At 35.6% G+C, this 24245-nt stretch overlaps 1 protein-coding gene across 1 annotated transcript in view; it reads right to left on the reverse strand.

Moving 5' to 3' along the window:
• LRP1B (LDL receptor related protein 1B) overlaps positions 1-24245 on the reverse strand; it is a 1787379-nt gene that overhangs the window by 677662 nt on the left and 1085472 nt on the right. Inside the window, exons 19-20 of the mRNA XM_024744102.1 lie at positions 7043-7123; positions 5740-5901 (exon numbers count right to left, since the gene is read on the reverse strand). Of these exons, the coding sequence (XP_024599870.1) occupies positions 5740-5901; positions 7043-7123 (243 nt within the window). The remainder of the gene's footprint in view (positions 1-5739; positions 5902-7042; positions 7124-24245) is intronic.

Consider the following 24245-nt stretch of genomic DNA (forward strand, 5'->3'; position numbering starts at 1 on the left):
AACCCTCAGAATGGGAGAAAATATTTGCAAATGAAGCAACTGACAAAGGATTAATCTCCAAAATTTACAAGCAGCTCATGCAGCTCAATAACAAAAAAACAAACAACCCAATCCAAAAATGGGCAGAAGACCTAAATAGACATTTCTCCAAAGAAGATATACAGACTACCAAGAAACACATGAAAAAGTGCTCAACGTCATTAATCATTAGAGAAATGCAAATCAAAACTACAATGAGATATCATCTCACACCAGTCAGAATGGCCATCATCAAAAAATCTAGAAACAATAAATGCTGGAGAGGGTGTGTAGAAAAGGGTACACTCTTGCATTGCTGGTAGGCATGTGAATTGGCACAGCCACTATGGAGAACAATATGGGGGTTCCTTAAAAAACTACAAATAGAACTACCATATGACCCAGCAATCCCACTACTGGGCATATACCCTGAGAACGCCATAATTCAAAAGGAGTCATGTACCAAAATGTTCATTGCAGCTCTATTTACAATAGCCAGGAGATGGAAACAACCTAAGTGTCCATCAACAGATGAATGGATAAAGAAGATGTGGCACATATATACAATGGAATATTACTCAGCCATAAAAAGAAACGAAATTGAGCTATTTGTAATGAGGTGGATGGACCTAGAGTCTGTCATATAGAGTGAAGTAAGTCAGAAAGAGAGACAAATACCATATGATAACACATATATATATACAATTTAAGAAAAAAAATGTTATGAAGAACCTAGGGGTATGACAGGAATAAAGATATAGATCTACTAGAGAATGGACTTGAGGATATGGGGAGGGGGAAGAGTAAGCTGTGACAAAGTGAGAGAGTGGCATGGACATATATACACTATCAAACATAAAATAGATAGCTATTGGGAAGCAGCTGCATAGCACAGGGAGATCAGCTCGGGTGCTTTATGACCACCTAGAGGGGTGGGAAAGGGAGGGTGGGAGGGAGGGAGACGCAAGAGGGAAGAGATATGGGAACATATGTATAACTGATTCACTTTGTTATAAAGCAGGAACTAACACACGATTGTAAAGCAATTATACTCCAATAAAGATGTTTAAAAAAAAAGATGTAAACTTTTCTTATCTTTCGGAAACTTTCTATCTATTTGACATAGAGGACACAAAAAAAGAAGTAAACAATAATAAAAGATAAAGAAGATTTCCTATCTATTATATTTTATTGAATCCTAGGCTGAAATTACCAATATTATTGGATAAATGAAAGTGGTTGTGCTGTATTGAGGAAATGTAAATGATTAGATCCATACACCTAGCCTTGTATGTCATCATGGAAATAAACTCCAGGATGAGGAAACAGAAGTTACTAGATGTATAAGACAAAACAATTAAGTGTTGATTCTAAAATATAAACAACTTTTGTGGTCAAGAAATAGACTCTTTCACTCAATAATTTTTTATTGAATACTCATTATATATCAAATATTGTACTTGACTATGAAACTACAAAGATAAAATAAAATTACTCCAGTTCCCTTCTTAAACTGGGAACAATGATGTAGAGAGGCAAATGAATAAATGCATGCATGAATGAATGCAGATGAAGCCCAAAAGAAATGGAAGTTTCCAAAGCAGAAACAAAAGCAGTTAAAGCAAAAGAACATAAGCATGTATGAGCACGTACATTAATAATGGTATACATTTGACTGCCTGATGGATACGGGAACTTGTTAAAGATTATTTATAAGAAATCAAAATTGAAGGTCAATACATACTAAATCTCAAATTTGCATTTAATTTGTATTTGTGACGTAAATAAGAGATCACACATTCCGGCATCACCCAGATCATTCATTTAATGCAGCAGGTAGTAAATACTCCCTTTTTAGCCAAACAGAAGACATTAGAGAACAGTAATCAGAAAATAGTGTCAGGGGCTTTCTCAAAGAAAAATCCAAATATTTGAGGGATATTGTTGCATTTAGAAGAAATTATAAAATTGAGGCAAAATCTATTCTAGAGAAAACCTGTTCTCTTCTCCATCAAGTGCACGTTGAAATTATTTGTTATAATTTTTTACAACAATTTCTAAATGGAAATTGACCTGGAAGAATAGCTGTCTAAAGATACTGCACAATTTTCATATGTTTATTATAGAAATGCCTTATTCCTTGTGTGAAATATGCTTGAGACAAAATTCCCAAAAAGAGTATGAGAATGAAAGTTTACATAACTCAAATGAACTAAACTATCAACAATGGGATAAGATTAATTCTATATATTTGGTGTTTTACAGATGTGACATATGTCCAACATCTCTCTCTCATGGTCTCTTTCTAAAAATATTACAGCCAGGGAGGTAAAGACTTGTAAGAAAAGACTGAAGTCTCATTTTAACTTTATTCTTGATGTTCTTATAGGTAAAACCATCTTTTTACAAAACCTTTCAATATTTAATAAATGGCCAGGACTGAGGCTCTAGAGGAAGTTCCCTCATACCAAATTCTTTGACAGTCCAGCCTCACTGTTTTTCCACTTGGAGAAACTATTTACCCAGTAGCTACAAAAGGGTAACTATAAATATATATACCAACCAAAGGATTCAGAACTAAAAAGCGCTAAATTAATGATAAACAGGCATTGAAACAAAGGAAGGAATCATGTGCCACGGATGGTCTTTCTATCCCACTTTAGACTCTGTGTGTGTGTGCACGTGCGTGCACACGCATGTGCACACTTGCATAGTGACTTGTAAAGATATTGTGCCTTCTTTGCCTAGTAAAGGAGTTTGGAAGTGAGAGAAAGAGCAGCACAATATGAAGGAAGAAAGAGTTGAGTGTACGTTAATCTAGGAGGGGACTAGTCATTAACAGTTTTCCCATATATTAATCATATTGCTGATGAAAACATGATCACCAGAGAAATTCTTTTCGTGAAAGTGGTATCAGAAAGAATATGAATTGAACTTAAGCTCAGGAATTTTCTGAAATAGAGATTATATATGGAATGTGATTCTTGGTATCTCCTTCTCCTTTACTATTGAAAATCAATTCAAGAGTATTTTCTGCCCTTTTGAGTTGAGAGAAACTGCACCATATGCTCTGCTTACCCAGGCAGTGTAAAGTAAAGTGCTGAGCAATTATATGGTGGATTTGATCAGTTTTGACAGCCAGTCCTGAAACTCAAGACGGAATCCCCTTGCTCTTTCTTCTGCAGCAGGTTCTCGGACTGAATTATATGACTAATTGAATCAAATTTCTACTTTACCTTGGCAATATCCTCACAAATCCTACAAGTGCAAAATGGCCTTCCTGATCAGTGTTAACAATTCTATGTGTCATGGTTATTTTACAACTTCCGTATCAGCATACATGATATAATGATGGATAAAAATATTTCAATGCCCTTTGAAATACTATGGATTGTCTTACACACCGAAATCATCCCAGAATGATACTTGTCCCCAATTCCTGCATCTTGTATTCACCAAGTAAAATATTTGATCAGGGAATCCTAGTACAACTTATAATCAGTTAAATATAAATTAGTTCAGGAAGTTCTTCTCATTCTTTCCTTGAAACATGTCCAAGAATCATGTGGGTTACCTGGATCATTTCCTTAGCATATTATCATAATCATATAAGAAACGCATGGCATTCACACTGACAGTATATCCTTTACAGTAATATATTAGTGAAATTGAGATGCCCTCAAGATAAAGGTCATTAACCTTAGCCACTGATTCTATAATCCAAACTCTCTAGAGAGTCTCTAAGGGGATGGGCCACTCACTTTGGATACTCATAAGGCTAAAGCAATCTCCCCAAAACTTCTTAATGTGCAATGATCAGTTTAACTTAGAGATACATGCACATAGAACAGAGGGATGGGATCTCACTTGTGAGATGAAAGCAAATTAACCCCGGGGCAATTTATCTTTCACAGCATATTATGGGTCAGTGTCAGCACGCCACAGATGTACACCGCATGAGGAGCGTAAAAAGCCATCTGATAGATGGGGGAAAATGTACCAATAGTATATATTCAGGCTAAGTTAGTAATGAAATGTCAACCACACCCCAAATGAATGTTTCAAATATACAAAGAAAAAGAGGAAAAATATCTTTTTATATACCTTTCCTTTTTCCACTCCAGATTAGTGATAGGCAAAAAGTTCTAGTTCATATATACTAGTGGACCAACTAAATTGAGAGAGGAAAGGACACAACAATGAGATAGAGATAAAGGGAGAGGGGGAAAGAGAGAGAGAAAGAGAGAGAGAGAGAGGGATTTATCATTCCTCTCGATTTTGAAGCAAAATTAAATTAAAATATCTTCATGTTGAATTTTATAAGATACTGTTCCAAAAATTTTCTTAGTCATTTTCTGTTTTTACTATAGCTTCTGTTATGTCCACTGTCAGGAAAGACATGACTCATGCCATGATCACCATGAGGACCATGTGTTTTATCACTTCATGGCTCATAGGTGACTAGCCATATTTGGATCATGCCTCGAGTCTTATAACCCAGGTCACACAGGTAAAATCAAAATCAGACAATATCTCTTTTAATAAGTCACTAAGGGAGTTCACCAAAAAGCTAGATTTATTCCTTTAAGAACCTAGTATTATGTAGATAATCTCTAATTGCCACTGTTTCCAGTAGTTACAATTGAGAGAAATGAAGAGAAATGAAGACAGAGAGAGAGAGAGAAAGAGAGAGAAATGAAGAAAGAAAGACAAAAGGAATTCATGTCAGAGAAAATACTTTAGAAATATTCTGTTTTATAGGTTGTCAAATATTTGCAGAAGACAAATATATCTCCTTGGAAAACACTTGGAAAATGATTTCTTTCTTATGATCACATAGTATGTGGTACGCTCTGCCCCGTCACCACATAAAATAATTCACTTTGTTGTTTGTCTGTTTGCATGCTAGATTTTTAAAACTAAACAGGGAATATGTTTTTTCATTCTTTAATCTATCCTTTGGTCCAAGCACAGTGCCTGGCACATGAAAAGTTCTCAATAAGTATTTTTGGAATAAATGAAAGAATGGATAATAAATTATTTCAATTTCTTAGGCAGAAAGAAAGTTCTAGTTGGTGTTATTGTTGTTATGAATTTTTGACAGGCTAATGCTTTTTCTGTGATATTTCCAACATGATTTCTAATTTATTAACACGTCCTGTGGCTGATCAAATTTTGCAGAGCTACCCATGCAAACAACAGGGTCAGGCTGCCCATGGATATGCTGGGAAACATGGTCATGATCTCCTTCCTCTTTTAGCTTGCATTCCAGAAGGTCAATCAGTTGGAATACATCACCGTTTAATAGGGGATGATTTCCAGCCTTCAGGAAACAAATATAGTGTAAAAATAAAAGGAAAATTATGCCTTTCTTATTCTTTTTATTTTTTCCTTTGGGGATGGGTTTGGGGGTTTGGAAATTTAGAAGTTGTAGGGGATTAAAAGAGTAGTAAGTAAAGGATCAAATGAAAGTAAAGCATCTAATGAAATAGGAAGTGAAGACCAAAGAAGAAGGTATCAAAGTATAAGGAGGAATTAAGGTTGAGAAACCAGAGAAAAGAAAAAGTAAAAGTAAAGAGATCAGCAAATTATTTTATATAGTTCCACATACTTTTTTTAATCTGATGAACAATTTATTTTTCTATGATATTCACTCTAAAATACTCCAAATATTATATATCACTTTAAAATGAGATTCTGCAGATTCACAAAATTACTAACCTTCTCTGGTACAATTGATTTCATCACTGAAGTCTCCACAGTCATTGTCACCATCACAGGCCCAATGGCCTGGGATACATCTGCCACTGGAACATCTGAACTGATTATCAAAGCAGGACTGAACACAGCCAACCTCATCACTCCCGTCCCCACAGTCATCATCTGGAAAGAAGCAACAGCCAGGTGGTGAGAACTGGTCCATGGAGAAACTTTTCCTTATGAAATACTTAACATTTCTTTTTGGTATTGAGAGCTTTCTTTTGTTATTAAAAAAAGGAATGATAAATCAATGATCAACATTTCCCATGAGCAGTGGGAGAATTATTTTCATTTTTATATTGTTTATTTCTGATTGAATACCAACTACTAAACTAAGGGGGAAAAATCCTTGACTTTAGATTTTGAAGCTTAACTTCCATTTCACTCAGAAATGACTAACCACTGACTAAATAAATCTATGCAACATGAAATAATTATGAAGTGGGAAGACAATGGTGACTGTAGGAATTTTATGAAATGATACAGCTTGTGATATAATTATTGCTGGAAAATTACTATTTAGACCTAGAACCTTTGTACCCCAGAGTTTATAACTGTATTTTTAATTCAGATCCTTTTTCTCCATTCTCCCACAAGAGGGCTCACTGTGTACCCTTCCTCCACTGGCTCTTAAGTGTGTATTTATATCAGGAAATTATTGTACACTATCATTAGCAATGACTTATACTCTTTATTAACAACTGTTGCAGGAGGGAGGCGAGAGGAATGTGAAGTGAAAACAGATTAAATTGAAATCAATGGCTGAGACGGTATCGATTTATGTATAATTCATTTACCTGTATTTGGCATAATTTAACATAATGATACAATTGAGTGAAGAAAAAATACCATTTGTACATAAAAAAAAAGTGACAAAGTTGAGACCATGGATAATTCCAATATAATTTATAAACTACTCCATCCTGAGGTTATAGAGCATTTCACATAAATGCTTTGGGGAGCCTGAATTGTCCAGGTCGTTTCCTCAGTTGTTGCTTTCACTTCATGTTTGTAGACTTAGGCTATGTCCAGCATAATATCTGAAAACAAATCTCCATCACAGCCCCAAGGGACAGATATTGAGCTCCATTTTCCTTAATGCTAATCCCCATTGACGTGCCAGCTGCCCTCTCACCACTCATCTTGGCCATTTTGCTTGACTCTGCAACCTCCTCTCACAAACTACCTCAGAAAGAGGCAAAGCTGCACAGCCAGCCAGGCCCCCAATCAAATCAGTGCAGTCTCGTGGACATTTGGTACTTGCCAGAGTCGCAGTGCCATTTGCTGCTAATGCATCTTCCACTTTTGCATGCAAATTGAGTTAGTGGCTCACAAGTCGGGAATTCTGTGAAAGATATAAAAACATCCAATAGGAAAGGTGTTATCAACTGTGTTTCACTTAATTTGTTTCTCATTTGCTAATATGATCAGAACTCTACCTTCTCTTCCACAAAAGGCACAGAGGAAATGTTAGGTAAACAAATATGGTGGCAGTAACTTCTTGAGGACTTAGGATACACATACTTTTAATATCTTTTATATGAGTACATTTCAGTGACTGAAAACCAAGGAGAATCACTTGATGAAGGACTGTTTAGATTCATTATACTGCAAGAAAAAATAAATAGATGTCAATTCCCTGCACCAAGGGACTCAAGCTCCGCCCAGTGAAGAATAGCTGGATGAAGCTCTATATTCATGTGCTTCAAAGTAAAGTATGTGCTTTAAAAGGGAAAGGCCTTTTCTGAACATAGAGAGCCGAAGTAGGAAGGTTAGATCCAACTTTGCCTGAGTGATGTCAACATAATAAGTTGAAAGTAAGAAAACAAACACAAACAAAAAACTCATTAAATTTAGTTTAGCTGGTATCAAACATTATAGATTTTGAAAGTGTGAAACTTTGTTATAAAGCAGAAAGTAACACATCATTGTAAAGCAATTATACTCCAATAAAGAGGTTAAAAAAAAACCCCACAAAAATTCCCCTGAAAATCAACAACAGCAAAGAACTGGACTTCAAAGTAAAATTTTACTAAATTAAATCAAAAGACCTCCTTTCCTAACCCTTAGATAACTATGACAACAAAAATTAAAAAGAAAAACATAGAATTAGCACAGAAAACAATTCTAAAAGGAGATCACTAGCCAATTCAAAGGACTGGTAAATTCAGCAGACAATTTTGTCATAATAAGATCAGATAATCAAGACTGACTGCAAGAAATAAAGAAAGAAAAAAGGTAGTAATAATAAGAGAAAATATAACTGCAAACAGTTCATCCAAGGAATTCAGAGCAGCTTACTAATATTTCCCAGGAGAAAGTTTTTCATATGGTGAAAGTAATTCATGTAGCCTTTACATGGTATGCTCAATATCAGAACTTTTATCTCCCAAGACAATATTCATGGAATCATAAATCCTCACACACACAACCTATTTAATAGACATGAAAAAAAATAGAAAAAGAAGAATGAAAATCCTCCATCATTTCACTGGCATAAAGGCAGAAGAAAAGGACACATGGAGACAGAACTGTGGCCCATATTGTTTATTACTGTTCCTCTCATAGGTGGAGCCAAAGTCATTTTGTGGCAACACTTGCTTTTCTCTCTAAGACAAGTGACGTAGAATCACAGCCTATATTTGATGGCAGGGGGACCAGCAATATTTTCAAGTTGTATTTTGTAGCTTGTCTCAGAGCTACCAAGGGGGTGGAGCAGCTGGACTCGGGCTGCCCAAACTCCTTCAGCCAAAACTGTTCACATCTTACCTATCTACACAATTATTTATCTACCTATAGTTTTAATTTTGGAGTTTTGAGTACTATTTTATTTGGAGAAAAATATATGAATAATAACAATATATTTCTTTGCTCAAAAAAAAGAAAACCATTGATTATATCCAATTATTTCAGCCCTAAAGAAACTGAGAGCATGAAAGTTAGACTTGCCTCAAGTTATATGTATTTCCTTAATGGAAAATAGGTCTTTAGAATTCAGTTCATCAAGCTCTTCATCTATCACTCCATCTATAACAACCTCGTACCGATTTCCTACCTTACTTTCATTTACCATCCATGAATTACCTGTTATTTACTCTACCCATATTTTTACTCTACCCATATGTATTTTCAGCTTAAAGGTTAAATATTTCTCATAAAATGTTTCATTGTGTAAAGGAGAACTTCCTTGTGTCTAGCAGAAATGAGTCCCTAAATACTTTCACTTCTTTAGCATTTGGTTCACAAGTTTTTGTCTGTACCAGTCACTATTTCATAATGTTGGAAAATTTCAATCATTTTGAATCTTGATCTTTTCTTTAAATTCTATAATACTATCAACTTTTGATTTATTTTTATAGGGCAGATCATACCAAGATTTACCCAATCATTTTGGTCACACTTCTTTAGGCCTTTTTTTTTTGTTTTTCTTTTAAGTTTTTAAACACAGTCCTGACCCAGGTACTCATTCCATAGAGCCTTAAAGGCTAAATCATGGGGCTCACACATGCATGGGCAGTTTGCTCCCTACACCTTCTCTCCATCATCAGGCCCTCTGGACTATTGGATAAGGCTGACCTCACACATCATGCTGTCTTCCCTGGGCAAGTGGTTCCCAGGGAACCACTGCACCATTTATAAGAAGATTTGAATGGTAGTTACCATCGGACCCCATATGGCCTTGCCGTCCTCATGGAACTTGGGCCTATTTGGCAGTCATGCTTCCCAGGTTTTCCCTCAAGTCCTCGTCTGGATCATTTCTTTTTTAAGAGGACTTTACAAAGTAACTCCAGGTAGTGGTTCCACTTGAAAACTATGTTATTGAGTATTTTCTTAGTACTTCAACCAATGAAGTACACTAGTGAAGGTATTTTCAGGAAATAAGAATTTTAAATGACATTGCTATAAGTCCTATAGAATTTTTGCATTTTCCCTTAAAAACCATGGCATTTTAAAATTAAAAGTCTATATCAATACATATTTTTGGCAAATCACTAGTAACTAGAATTAATAGTAAAATGCAAGCAAATTCATTTTGTGTGATCCTGTCAAAGACCTATTTTGTATATTATCCCCAAAATAATATTTCAAATTTAAATCGGAGGCTAAAATATTCACCCTTGTTCTTAAAATGGTGAAACAATGAGTTACCTTTGGAGCCTGTAAGAACTCTCCCTATCATGTAGCTGAGCTGGGAAAAGAGAGTCAGCCAGGATGATCAGCAGTGATATTCAGTGAACAGACGGCAAGTGATATAGCCATTGTTTTCCTTTTTTTTTTTTTTTGCGGTACGCACAGGCTCCGGACGCTCAGGCCCAGCGGCCATGGCCCACGGGCCCAGCGGCTCCGCGGCATGTGGGATCCTCCCGGACCAGGGCACAAACCCGCGTCCCCCAAATCGGCAGGCGGACTCTCAACCACTGTGCCACCAGGGAAGCCCATATATAGACATTTTTAATATTGGTAACTTATGCAATGACAATATAAATTGCTATTATTTCATAAATAACATGTAGGGAAAGTAGTGGTTTCATACCAGATCAGGTTGACATGGCATCCTTGACTACCTGCTTCTTTACTTCTTAAAAAGCAATTTCTTTGTGTGAATTTACCTTTGAGTATATCCATCTGAGGTACTGGCATAATATCAACAATGGAAATGATTCTAAAACTGAACAAATCTTTACTAAATTTTATGATTACCAAAGCCATTTCTTGAGATATGAATTTTAGAATAAGTGTAACTTTTTGAAGCCAAAACATGTGATGAGAGCCTAAATATGATTCAAAGATAGAAGTGATAAGGAGGCAATCACGGATATGCAGAGATAAAAGACTATATCAAAAGCCATGCATGTAGCAACCCAACAAATACTCAGACATATAAGAGAAAGCACTCAAAAGAGAAATGAAAAATGCACAAGGCATAATTTAATCAATATTCCTAAGTATTTTTTTAACTTGACAAGATAATGAAAACTTATGCTAATCTTTCAAGAATCAACATGAATTTTGTCAAAAAAGTGTTCTCCTCCTTAGATAAATAAGTGCTTAATGTTTAGAAGATGTACAGTAGACATGAATAGAGACTTTATATGAAGTATCAACATAAGTTATGATTAAAATGAGTAAGCAACTAAATGCAATGTGTAAGATATGATGAGATCTAATTTTTTTTAATAGCATTACATCTTTAGGCATCTATAATAGGTTAATTTACATTTTAAAATCTCTTTTCTGTAAACTTTGGAACATATAGCCAACATCATAAGTTTATTTGTTTTAGGTCAACATATGCATATAATGCATATATGTTCTTAAGCAACTACACCTCATTTCTGATTCATTTTTAACATAATACTTAGTTACATCGTTTCTCTTGGAAACCTTGTTGTCTGAGTTTATAGGACCAATAGGTAAATTCTATAGAGAAAAAAAAATTGGGAACTAGAAGAAAGCATAGGGCAAATCACTAAAAAGAATGAAGGTATTAATTTAATGGACACATGCAGCAGAGTAAAGTCACTAATGATTCATTTTTGTTTCCTTATCGGTAAATCACATAGCCTCTCTGGTCACAGACTCCTGGTTTATAACATGATCTCTTGAGTCCTTTAAGTCCTAAAGATCAAGAAGTCAGAAGAAGCATTATCTGGAAATGCACAACACTCTAAAAGAATTTAATGTGGAACAAATAGGGCTCATCACCTGAATAACTCCTGGGATTATCACAGCATTCCTATAAAACACAGTAACTGAATTTCAGATACATGAAAGAACTAACAAATAAAGAAATGTTAAAATTATCTTGGGCTTTTCTCTGCTTAATAATGCAGTCAAATGTAAAATACATTTTAGAAAGAGTTCCATCAAAAAAGTTTAATATAGGTCTCCACCCATTTTTCACTAATGTTGGAAAATACTGTGTCCATAACTCCTTAGTGTCCTATAACCAGTATCTGATGGTGATAGAGAAATGAGATCTAATGACAATACATATTTTTCTCCTAACAAATAAAACAAAAACTTTTTAAAGTAAATGTAACATTTTCCCTGTTCTTCCATATTAGTGTTAATTTTAAAGTTGAAAATAGAATCCAATATTTCAGTTTGTTTCTGGATACTTGTTCTGTTAAAATATCATTATGAATTCTTATATTTGATAAAGACTTAAATGTTATACATAAGCTTTTCTTTCTTGATTTTGCATAAATATTCTTTGACTTTTGATCTTCCTTGAGACACAAAGATCCAAAGTCAAAGAATATTTATCATGTTAAAATTACAGCAAGGAAAACTATTTTATTTCTATAGTTACTTCAACCTCATAGAATATATAATATGGATTAATGGACTGTTAAAAAATCTTCCATTGTTGCAGGTAGTATGCTCAATTCATCTAATATCTTTCACCTAAAATTTATTGCCAGGTTCTATGTAGGCTATTGTGTAAATGGCAACAATTTTCTCTTTCTCTCAAGGGTAATCATGGTTGGTATGGTACTAATATTTATCTAATATACAAAGCTTAGAGAAATGTTTCCCAGTGAGGTAGATTTCAGATCCAATTTATGTTTTTTTCCTGTCTCTAATATAGGCTTTTCCTACTTATTCCTCTTCCTTGGCCCCAATATGAATATTTATAAGTAACTTATTGAAGTTTCAAAATACAGTTATCACAGGTTTGAGAGCATATATTACACATCCTATATATATAAATTTGACCTTCATGATTAAGTGTGTAGAAAATGTATAGAAGATTCAAATTAAAATAAATGTTAAGAATAATAAAGGAGTCTGTGGTTAGGAAAGTGTTATATAAACATGAAAGAGACAATAATACTCACATTATATATTACTATTTATTGAGAAGAGGTACTAGGCTAGCCACATATACATTACTTACACTCTTCACAACAGCCCTGCAATTGTTACTACTAACCCAAATTTGCAGAACAGCATAACTTGCCTAAGGATACACTGCATAACCAGCAAGTGTCAGAGTAAAATATGAATACTAGTCCAAAATATATTATTTCTTCACTATACCCTGCTGATCATACCAATACCCTTAAAAATTATATCAAAGAAATACTGGGGTAAAGATGAAAAATTTGTTTTTTCTGTGGTTTACGTCTTCTATTTATACTCCAATTCTGACTTTTACCTACTCCAAAGCATATAATTAAATTATAGTTATGGAAAATACCAGTACTTCATAAGATTACAGCAATTATAGGACTACAGCCTCTGAGAAAATATATAACACTTCTAGTTACTGACGCTACTTGTGGCTCCAGAGAATTGGTACTTATAGAGGACAGACTTCCAAAGATCCAATAGAGTAAATACACTTTGGAGAAAAATGTAAGAGAACAGTGTACCCCAAATCGTCTTCATTTTGATGCTCTTTCATTGTTGTTACATAAAAACCTCATTTTATATCTCACATATGAGGCCATGTATAAAGAATATAAACCTTACAGGTAAGCAAACCTGAGTGCAAATCCTGGTTTTATCACTAATGTGTGACCTTGGAAAGTTACTTAATACTCCTGACCCCAGGTTCCAACTCTATGAAACAGAGTAGAAAACTACTGCAAAGGTTCAAGATATTCATTCAAGATATTTTACTGAAAACTTTATACCAGACAGAGTTCTAAGCCTTAGAGATACATCACCTAGAATGAATGAATGAATGAATAGAATAGAATGGTACTAGGCACTGGGAATACAATTTTCAGCATTTTCTTTTCTCAGAATGCTTATAATCTGGTAGGAAAAACATTTGTAATATAATTAAAGAAGTGACTTTAATAAATCTCTGAAAAATGCTACAATATAGGCAGTACAAAGTGTTATTGCAACACATAACATACGCATCTAAACTAATCTTAGATATTGTGCCCCAAAGGAAGTGTTCTACAAGCGGATACAAATGATAGATTCAGGTTAAATCAGATAAACAGGAGGAAAATGAGTGCTTTTACAATATTCCAGAAAGATGGCATTTCTGAAGGCCTAGAAGTCAGAGTATATAAAATGTCTGAGAAACTGTAAGAATTTCAGAATGGCTACAATATGGTGTAAGATAGAAGTAGTGAAACTTTAGGAGCTGTAAATAGACTTGAGAGACAGATTCAGAAACGATCACTATTGGGACTTCCTTGGTGGTGCAGTTGTTGAGAATCTGCTTGCCAATGCAGGGGACACGGGTTTGAGCCCTGGTCTGGGAAGATCCCACATGCCACGGAGCAACTAAACCTGTGTGCCACAACTGTTGAGCCTGTGCTCTAGAGCCCGCAAGCCACAACTACTGAGCCCACGTGCCACAACTACTGAAGCTCGTGCGCCTAGAGCCCAGGCTCTGCAAAGAGAAGCCACCGCAATGAGAAGCCCACACACTGCAGTGAAGAGTAGCCCCCGCTCGTCGCAACTAGAGAAAGCCCGCATGCAGCAACTAAGACCCAACAACGAAGACTCAAATGCAATTAAAAATAATGTGGAAGGGATTAAGAATCATGGAGGACAGACTAAAATGATCAAACACTAACCTAACAGTTCCAAAAACAGTGAAGAGAGAAAATGGAGATAGGTGATATTTGAAAAGATACTTCTTTAGAATTTCCCAGAATTTATGAGAGATATTTTAAATCGTCCCATATTTTAAATCGTCTTATAGAATGAGATCAGCATTGATGTTAATCATTGCATGGAATTAAGGAAAAAGGGGAATTAGTACTACCAACTAACCAATGGAAGAGTGGTACTTAACTACCCAAACACTGTATTTGGTGTTGTATGTGGTTCCTATTTAATCCTCATGACTATAAAACTACTACTACGAGATAGTTTTTATTATTGCTATTTTACATGTAAAAGAAAAAACATTTCAGAGAAATTAGCTTTTATTTTTTAAGTTATCCTTAAACAGGAATAAATATACAGAGAATATTTAAAAAATTAATAAGCTTGAGTAATATCATCTATCCATCAGTCTGTCTATCCATCTATATGTCAAAAAAAATCTACAGCAACCTATAAAAAATACACATTTTTCTTCTGTTCACAAGGGAATTCTACAAAAACAATAAATTCCCTGGCCACGAAGCAAGTCTCAATAGTTTCCGAAGAAGAAATATTATACCAGACTTTTTCTCATGCAACAATTACATTATAATCATTTTGATTAAAACTGAAGAAAATCACAAATGATTGATATATAGTCTTCCGTATATTTATGGAAGCTGACCAATAAGCAATATTTTACTAATCAAATCTTGAAAATTATATAACTTTCTAAATGTCTTTATTAAAAATGAGAATTGGGGCTTCCCTGGTGGCACAGTGGTTGGGAGTCCGCCTGCCGATGCAGGGGACGCGGGTTCGTGCCCCAGTCCGGGAGAATCCCACGTGCCGCAGAGTGGCTGGGCCCGTGAGCCATGGCCGCTGAGCCTGCGCGTCTGGAGCCTGTGCTCCGCAATTTTTGTACTCCACACTTTCCCTTTCCCACTCTCTCAATATAGTTTCTCATTGGTTTTAACTACATCATGAGATAACAACTTCTTATATTATTATGACAACCCATTATTTTCTAAAGTTGTACAACTTTAACTTACTTGTACAGCTTTAATTTAAAACTAACTTACAGAATATTCTAGTTAAGAGGAAGCCAAAAGATGAGTATAATTTTGGGAAATCAAGAAATAGTGGTTAAACATTTTACTGAAAAAATGGAAATAGTAACCAGAAAACTTGGCTAAGAGTTAAAAACGGTTGCCACTGGAGTTGGTGAAAAGGGTGAGGTAAAGTAACTACTAGTTTTTTTTTTGTTTTATACATTATCTGAGTTTTTAAAGCTAAGTGTGTGTCTACGCACACACACAAATATATGTAGTTATATACAAAATAGGGATAGAGATGGACTAGATTATGGACATATATTGAACCTAGAATTTCAGTACCATATAAGGACATAGTCCTCCTGTGTAAGAATTTATACATATTAAAGAAGAGGATATGTATAAATTTTTGCTAAAAAAATGCATCAATATTTAGAAAATTCACACATAAGTACATCAGGTTAAAATGTCATTAGCTTCTTATTTCTTTCATAGCACTTGTCATAGGTTTTAATTATTTTATTTGCCTTTTTGCTGATTGAGGTATGTTGTTTTTTCTTCTCTCCCCTAACCTGTAACAGAAACTCTGCCTTTTGTCTCCTCTTATGACCCAGGCATCTAGAACACAGCAGGTGAGAACACCTGACTTGGTGAACTCTAGAGAACCGAAAAGCTGATGTCACAATATTTGGAGAGCAGATCAATAAAGGATGAGGTTCTGAAAAGGATGCTGGCTCAGGAGGATCTGAAAGGATGCTGAGGCTCTGAAAAGGATTAGGCTCTGAAAAGGATGAGGCTCTGAAAAGGATGAGGCTCTGAAAAGGATGAGGTTCTGAAAAGGATGCTGGCTCAGGAGGATCTGAAAGGATGCTGAGGCTCTGAAAAGGATGAGGCTCTGAAAAGGATGCTGGCTCAGGAGGACTCACAGAAGTTACATCCTGACTGCTTTGTGGCAGAGTACCCTGGGGTAGGGTCCCAACTTCAACCACCTATGATCTGCTCAAATGTTAGAAAAGATCTTATCATAGCAATAAACAGCAACTTGTGATTCAAATATTGGCATATGTACATAGCTTTCTGTTTGCAGAATGCCAACTCAGCATTATAGATATGATGTTTCCTGGATCAATATAGGACTTCAACCTGACATCTTTCAAAACACTAAATTTAATATTAGAAAATAAGGATTCGGAAATATTGCTATTTTCGGAACTAATTTCAATTGGGCCAACTCTAACTCCAGTTGAAAATATATATTTCCATTTGAGAATATCTATCTATCTATCTATTCTCATTTGAGAATAAAACATTATTTGAAAGGAAGAAAAAAGAAATCTTCTATTGGATGACTACTAGATACCAAGTACTATCTAGATTTTGCATATATTATCTCATTTGATTCTGATTATATTTATATAATGTTTGAGTATATGCATATATGTGTGTGTATGTGTGTGCATATATATGCGTGTATATGTATATACAATGTGTGTATAACCAATGAGGAAATTAATGCTGCTGAAATCTCTGAAGAATTCATGTTTACTTTTGATAGATTTAAAGGCCTGCGTTTCTGTCAGCACCATAGAGGCCGTTATAATTATTATTGCCCAGTGGCTAGTGAGCCAGCAAATTACATCTGTTAGTGCAGAGCTCTAGATACAAAGGAAAAGCAAGAGAATTTGAGGATTGGAGGAATATTATAGAGAGATTTGGTGAGAAGTTAACCAGGAGGCAGGGACTAAATTAATAGGTATTAGGAGGGTATTTCAGAAACCTGGATGCATATCAGAATTACCTGTTCAGCTTTTAAAACTACCTATACCTGAGCCTCCATTATAATTCAATTGGTGGTATAGGGCATAATAAAGTTCCCCAGATGTAGTGGACTGAATTGTATGGATCAAAAAGATATGTCCAATCCTAAACCCTAGTACATATGATTGTGACCTTATTTAGAAATAGGGTCTTTGCACATGTAATTAAGTTAAGGATCTTGAGATGAGATCATCCTAGATTAAGGCTGGAACTTAAATCCAGGGACTGGTGTCCTTATAGGAGAAAGAGAAAGAGACACAGGAAAGAATCTGTGAAGATGGAGACAAGAGATTAGAGTTATGCTGGAACAGTGAAGGAGAGCCAGGAGCCAACAGAAGTTGAAAGAGGCAAGAAAGGATTCCCTTGAAAGGAGGCTCTGCTGACACCTTGATTTTGGACTTCTGGCCTCCAAAGTTGTGAGAGAATAAATTTCTGTTGTTTTAAGCCATTATGTTTGTGATAATTCATTGCAGTAGCACTATCAAATTCTTATTTGTAGAGAATTTGAAATCACAGAGTTTATATTCTCCGGTCTTATCTTGGGATAAGAATCACATGAGGTGATTTTCCCAAAATACAGATTCCTTGACTCTATGCAAGACCTATTGAATGGGGAATCTTTGTGGAAGGCAGGTAGAAACCTGGGGATCTTTATCAGTAATATGCACCCAAGGTGATTCATATTCTCAAGCAAGAATTTGGGGGAATGCTGAGTTAGATCAAGGAACTAAAAGCTGTTTTTAATTATTTCTGCTTGTGGCTTTTAATAGACTCCATCAAGGTTTGCTTAACCTCCTCCTCCTTTTCTGCATACAGAGCCTTATTAGTCACGTACGTGCAAAAAAGGGAATCATAAGCCGAGACAAATCCAAAAGCGTGTCGCATACCTAATAATAATGGGAAGACAATGTAACAGAAGCTTGCATACCATTTCTAAACAAAAATAATAAGAATGTTTAAATATAAATGTATGAAACAAGAAAAAAACAGAACAAGACCATCTGGGATACAAAGCATACATTTGAAGGATACAGGCAGGAAAAAGAACTTTTCCATTTCTTTGGTTTCCATCATTTTAATAAAAGTAATTATTGCCAGATTGGAGAGTAATGAACAAACAAGAATGAGAGGAAATTAAAGCTCTAAGTCCAAGAAATGAGAAAAATATATTACCTAATTTCTAAAAATGGTTATCATCATATTAAGACAAGTTATCAAACAATAAAACATCAAACATTTTTAATCTCAGAATATTGACAGTCTTTTTGAAATAAGTGGAAGATGGGAAAGAGGAATGAAAACTGGAAAATGGTAAATAATATTGTCCCAATTCCAAAAATGAGTGAAAATTTGTAAACTATAGAGGTGAAGTTTACACATATCTCTGACTATAATTTTAGAATGAATTTGTTAAAACATTTTTTTGTCAGCATTTTTAAAGAGACTGTTTTCTCATGAGTAAAATAAAATTAACTCATGTCAAACTAACTTTAATTATTTGCTACAATTTTCAGGTAAGTACATATCATAAGAATTCTATAAACAGAGTGTTCCTGTCTTTTTAGCAAAATTTTTGAGAAGTCTTATGATGATAAATGAAAGTATCATGCATGCAAGATGAGATGACAGTAAATTTAAGTGGATGAGTACTTGATTAAAAATTGTATCCACAGAGTTTTAATTATTGGATCAGTTTTCCCCAGGATGTTTTTACTTACTTTCCAAAAGGTTCATGTCTTTGTCACTACGATTTGGTTACAGCCTTAAAAGTTATGCTTATCAAATCTCTGAATTACACAAAACTGGAAGACATCATTAGCATTACAGATTCAAAATTACAAAATTGGACAAAGGGTTAAGAGTCATCAGAGAAGGGAGGTCTAAGAGTGACAGTATGAAATGGAAAGGACCTCACCCATGCACATATTTTAAAATATGTAGGTAAGGAAGAATCAGAAGACTATCAAAATAAAACTTAAAAGAATGTTGAAATGTAAATATTAGAAGTACCCCAAAGGAGTGATCTAGTCTATATGAAAAGCTTAGATATTTTAATTGACTGGGAGCTCAACATGTGAGATACATGATAAGGCTGCCATCTAAGACCATCTTAACAGAAACCTAGAATCTATATTACTGAAGGTAATAAGCCCACTATAATCTGTTGTATAAATACCACATATGAGGGGGGACCTTGAAGATGGCGGAAGAGTAAGACACGGAGATCGCCTTCCTCCCCACGGATACACCAGAAATACATCTACACGTGGAACAACTCCTACAGAACACCTACTGAAGGCTGGCAGAAGACCTCAGACCTCCCAAAAGGCAAGAAACTCCCCACGTACCTGGGTAGGGCAAAAGAAAAAAAGAAAAAACAGAGACAAAAGAATAAGGACGGCACCTGCACCAGTGGGAGGGAGCTGTGAAGGAGGAAAAGTTTCCACACACTAGGGAGCCCCTCAGCGGGCGGAGACTGCGGGAGGCGGAGGGGAGAGCTTCGGAACCACGGAGTGGTGCACAGCGACGGGTGCGGAGGTCAAAGCGGGGAGCTTCCCGCACAGAGGATCGGTGCCGACCTGCACTCACCAGCCCGAGAGGCTTGTCTGCTCGCCCGCCAGGGCGGGCGGGGCTGTGAGCTGAGGCTCGGGTTTCAGTTTAGGACGGAGCGCAGGGAGAGGACTGGGGTTGGCGGCTTGAACATAGCCTGAAGGGAATGTCATGAAGAACCTAGGGGTAAGACAGGAATAAAGACGCAGACCTACTGGAGAACGGACTTGAGGATATGGGGAGGGGGAAGGGTGAGCTTTGACAGGGCGAGAGAGAGTCATGGACATATACACACTAACAAACGTAGTAAGGTATATAGCTAGGGGGAAGCAGCCGCAAGGCAAGGGATATTAGCTCGGTGCTTTGTGACAGCCTGGAGGGGTGGGATAGGGAGAGTGGGAGGGAGGGAGACGCAAGAGGGAAGACATATGGGAACATATGTATATGTATAGCTGATTCACTTTGTTATAAAGCAGAAACTAACACACCATTGTAAAGCAATTATACCCCAATAAAGATGTTTAAAAAAAAAAAAAAACACATATGAGATACTATGTTCTGTTCAATTCTAGGCTATGACTTTTTTTAAAAATTGCAGTAAAAACACATAAAATTTACCATTTTAACCATTTTTTATGTATACAGTTCAGTAGTGTTAACTATATAGTGATAATTATATTCACAGTGTTGTGCAACAGATCTCTAGAATTTTTCATCTTGCAAAACTGAAACTCTGTACCCATTGAACATCAACTGCTTGTTTTAGGGCATTAATTTCACTAAGGTCATTAAAAATCCAAACATATGCATAATAGGGCAATGGGTAGGGAAAGAGCCCACAAAGGTTTGTGTAAGAAAATTTGAAGGAAGTGTTGTGTTTAACTTAGAAAAGAGAAAGTCTAGGTTGACATCATGTGCCTTTGGTTATCTAAAGAGTGATCCTGTGGACAAAGTTACAGATTCAGACTGTGTAGCTTCATGAGAGACTCCATGAGAATCATTCATGACAATTTTGGGGTGTATAAGAAAAGAGAACTGATTGTATTTGCTCAAGAGGTAGACTGACCATTTTACCCTGTTGACAGAAGAAGAAGAAAAAATGGACAGTGGTGGCAGGTCTAAGAGATGGGTCACTAGGAGAGCAGCCTGCTCACATTTGGGATATGAAAAATAAAGTGGACCCAGCAAAAGATAGCAAAACTTCTTTTGTCATATTGGTAATGCAACCAAGAAGATGCCCACCAAGCAAGGGAATTCTAGCAACTTAAGACTATGAGGTATACCATCTGTGATGGGGATAAAAGAGATCTAGGTCTAGATGTGAGGGAACTCTGAAGAAGGGAAAAGAAGAGAAAAAAGAGAAAGTTCAAGGAACTCTAAAGAGGGGTGACACCTCAGGTCTCTCAGAAAATCTCACATAAGAGCCCTTCAAGAGAGCTGCATTTTTCATGTGTCAGAGGGCTATGACATGCAGAGAAGCAGGGAGAAGATTATCACTAGACCTACTTAAAAAGATGTTACCTATCTCCTCCATCTTTCCCCTCTTCCTGAAGAGCTAAGGCTAGTAAAGAGAGGAGAAGTAGACAGTGAAAAAACAAACACATTCCCCTCTCATCCAAGGTCCTAGAACCTCAAGTCTAGCTGGCAATGGGGAGGAGAAAGCTTTGACTAAGATATAATACTGGAGGGGTTTTTTTGCGGTACGCGGGCCTCTCACTGCTGTGGCCTCTCCGGTTGCGGAGCACAGGCTCTGGACGCGCAGGCTCAGCGGCCATGGCTCACGGACCCAGCCGCTCCGCGGCATGTGGGATCCTCCCGGACCGGGGCACGAACCCGTGTCCCCTGCATCGGCAGGCAGACTCTCAACCACTGCACCACCAGGGAAGCCCCAATACTGGAGTTTTAAAATGGGTTTAATCAAGTTATAGAAACGAAAAGTTATCAGGGTCACTGGGTCTGCCAGGATGCTACTAAAGAATGACAAAGCAGTTCCTGACAATTATATTTTATCAGTACTACACTGGGTTAATAATTCCTATTAATTAAAATTGCTACACATATATCCAGTTTTTCTTTGTATTATTTGTAATTAAAAAAATAATACTTTACTTAAAATCAGGAACTTTGTTTTTCTAATAATATAGTTGAAAATATCTTTGATACAATTTATGCTGATTTAACCAGGAAATGATTTCTTTTTGATAGCTCTCTCTCTTCTGTTTGTGTCTGATACTTGCCAATTCTCCTTCTGATATTCTTTGCTCCTTAATTACATAGAGTAAAATTATAAGTATACTTAAAGGTAAGATTCCAAGTACATGAGACAGAATTCTACTATCTTCAAAGATAAAAGATCCATAAGATGGAATAATATTAACTTTGCAAATCTCAGTGGATTTTTATTTATACCCCATTGAATTATCTTTCAATCTGTTAATAAACTTTAGGTAGTTTCCAAAGTTAAATCTTTTGAACAGATCAGAAGTTACCAACTCACATCAAGACATATTTATTAAAAAATAATAATAAATGTAAGTTATATGGAGATACCTGGAAGATAGAACAACCCAAAGATTGTTAATCTAAATTTTAAAATAAACAACTATACTGTTTTTGACTATAAATTGTCCAAGGGGCAAAAATGCAAGTTTGTTTGAAATATTCTTATATTTAATCATGAACTATCCTTATATTTAATGCTTTAATTTGGAGATGGGAATGATATTTGTCTGGATAATTGCTCCCATCATAAATTAATTCTGCATATATAAACATAATTATGTCATCAAGTATATGTTAGATAAAATCAAATATGAATGGTGGTTCCCTTAAGTCAGTGGTTCCTAAAGTGTAGTCTCTGGACTAACAGCATGGGTATCTACATCAATTAGAAATTTGTAAGAAACGTAAATTCTTAGGTGCCACCCAGGACCTACTGGATCAGAGACTCTGGAAATGGGGCCCAGCATTCTGTTTTTTAATGAGCCCTCCAGAGATTCCATGCTTGCTCAAGGGTGATAACTGGTGCCTTAAAGGTACTTGAACTTGAGTGTCTATTCATACCACTTGTTAAGCACTAAAAATACTGATTCTTGGGTCCTATCCCCAGAGATTTTTATTTAAGGAGCCTGGGGTGAGGCATGGGCAGGTAATTTTAAAGCTCCTCAAGTGATTTGTTAATTGACAGCTAAAGTTGAGAGCCAGTGTTAAATCCTATCCTTGAAATGAGACTGACCATTTAGTTCCTTGACATACTTCTAAGACAAACTTCACAATTTTAACATCTCCTCTGTCATTTGCGGCATCAAATTACAGATTCTCCTTTCTGCACAGGTAACCTACTAAAAAAGTTAAAAGATTCTTTAAAGATTAAGAGAGAATACTCAAGGGCCTTCCTAGTTATGTGCTTGCCCACATATAATCTCAACCTAAAATGTGCAATTAATTTATAAAGGCAAATGTAACTAGAGTGAATTAGGTTTGTAAACAGGTGACAGTGAATTCCACTGAAAATTTGACCCTCCGTTACAGTACCTTCAGCTCCTCATTACTACCAGAAACATTTCTAATCATAGGTTTCTCATGTTTTTAAAGCCAAATTTTAATATTCTTTTCAGTGTCAACAGTAGTTTTTAAACATAACAGAGGTGGTTCATGGGCTGAAATGTAAAAAAAAAAAAAAATGATTGCAGAGTCTTTTAGTTGGATTAAATCTATGGGAACTTGGCTAACACCAAAAGGAAAAGTGAAATATGATCAGTCCAAATTTTACAATGATGCTTAATAAAACTGAAAATTAGCTAAATCTATATTTATTTCTGGATTATTGCCAAGTAGAGTGACGGCTTTCTTATAAATGCAGTGAATTAAACAATTTACAATTTTTTTGTGATTCTGTATTCAGTGCAGAGATAATTTCTGTTATGACAGAAATTCAGGCCATTCTCCCTTACAACTTTAAAAGTGAGACTGTGCCTACCAGAGCCTCACTATCAGCTTCTCTATTGACATAGATTTTGAGTTAAAATGACAATCTGAGAGATAAATGTATGTTATGAAAGAGAGGAACATGTTTGGAGAGAAACATGTTTCTTATGCTGTAAAGAAGAAACGGTGCTGAGACTAACCCATGTGGTTTACTGACATTCTCTAAAATTTCTATATTTCAGAACTATACTATTTGGCAACTAAATTTCATAATGTGTACATATCCTGTGGTGTACTGGAAGCATCTGTACCAGCTTGCAGAGCTGATTCTTAAATTTTCAAGGATTCTATGAGTCAGTTGTTAAGCACACAGCCATTATTTTAAATAATGATAATAAATATAAATTTATAATTAAATAAATAACATTGCAAACAAGAGTAATTAATACTCAAGGTTCATAATTTTCTAATTATTTTGCTTTTGAAGTTATTTATGTCAATTTTATCTGTACCACAGAAATACTGTATATTGGTATGCACATCTTTTCCCAA

The sequence above is a fragment of the Neophocaena asiaeorientalis genome, unplaced genomic scaffold, assembly GCF_003031525.2.
Source record: "Neophocaena asiaeorientalis asiaeorientalis breed wild unplaced genomic scaffold, Neophocaena_asiaeorientalis_V1.1 scaffold11, whole genome shotgun sequence".
NCBI classification, from domain to species: Eukaryota; Metazoa; Chordata; class Mammalia; order Artiodactyla; family Phocoenidae; genus Neophocaena; species Neophocaena asiaeorientalis.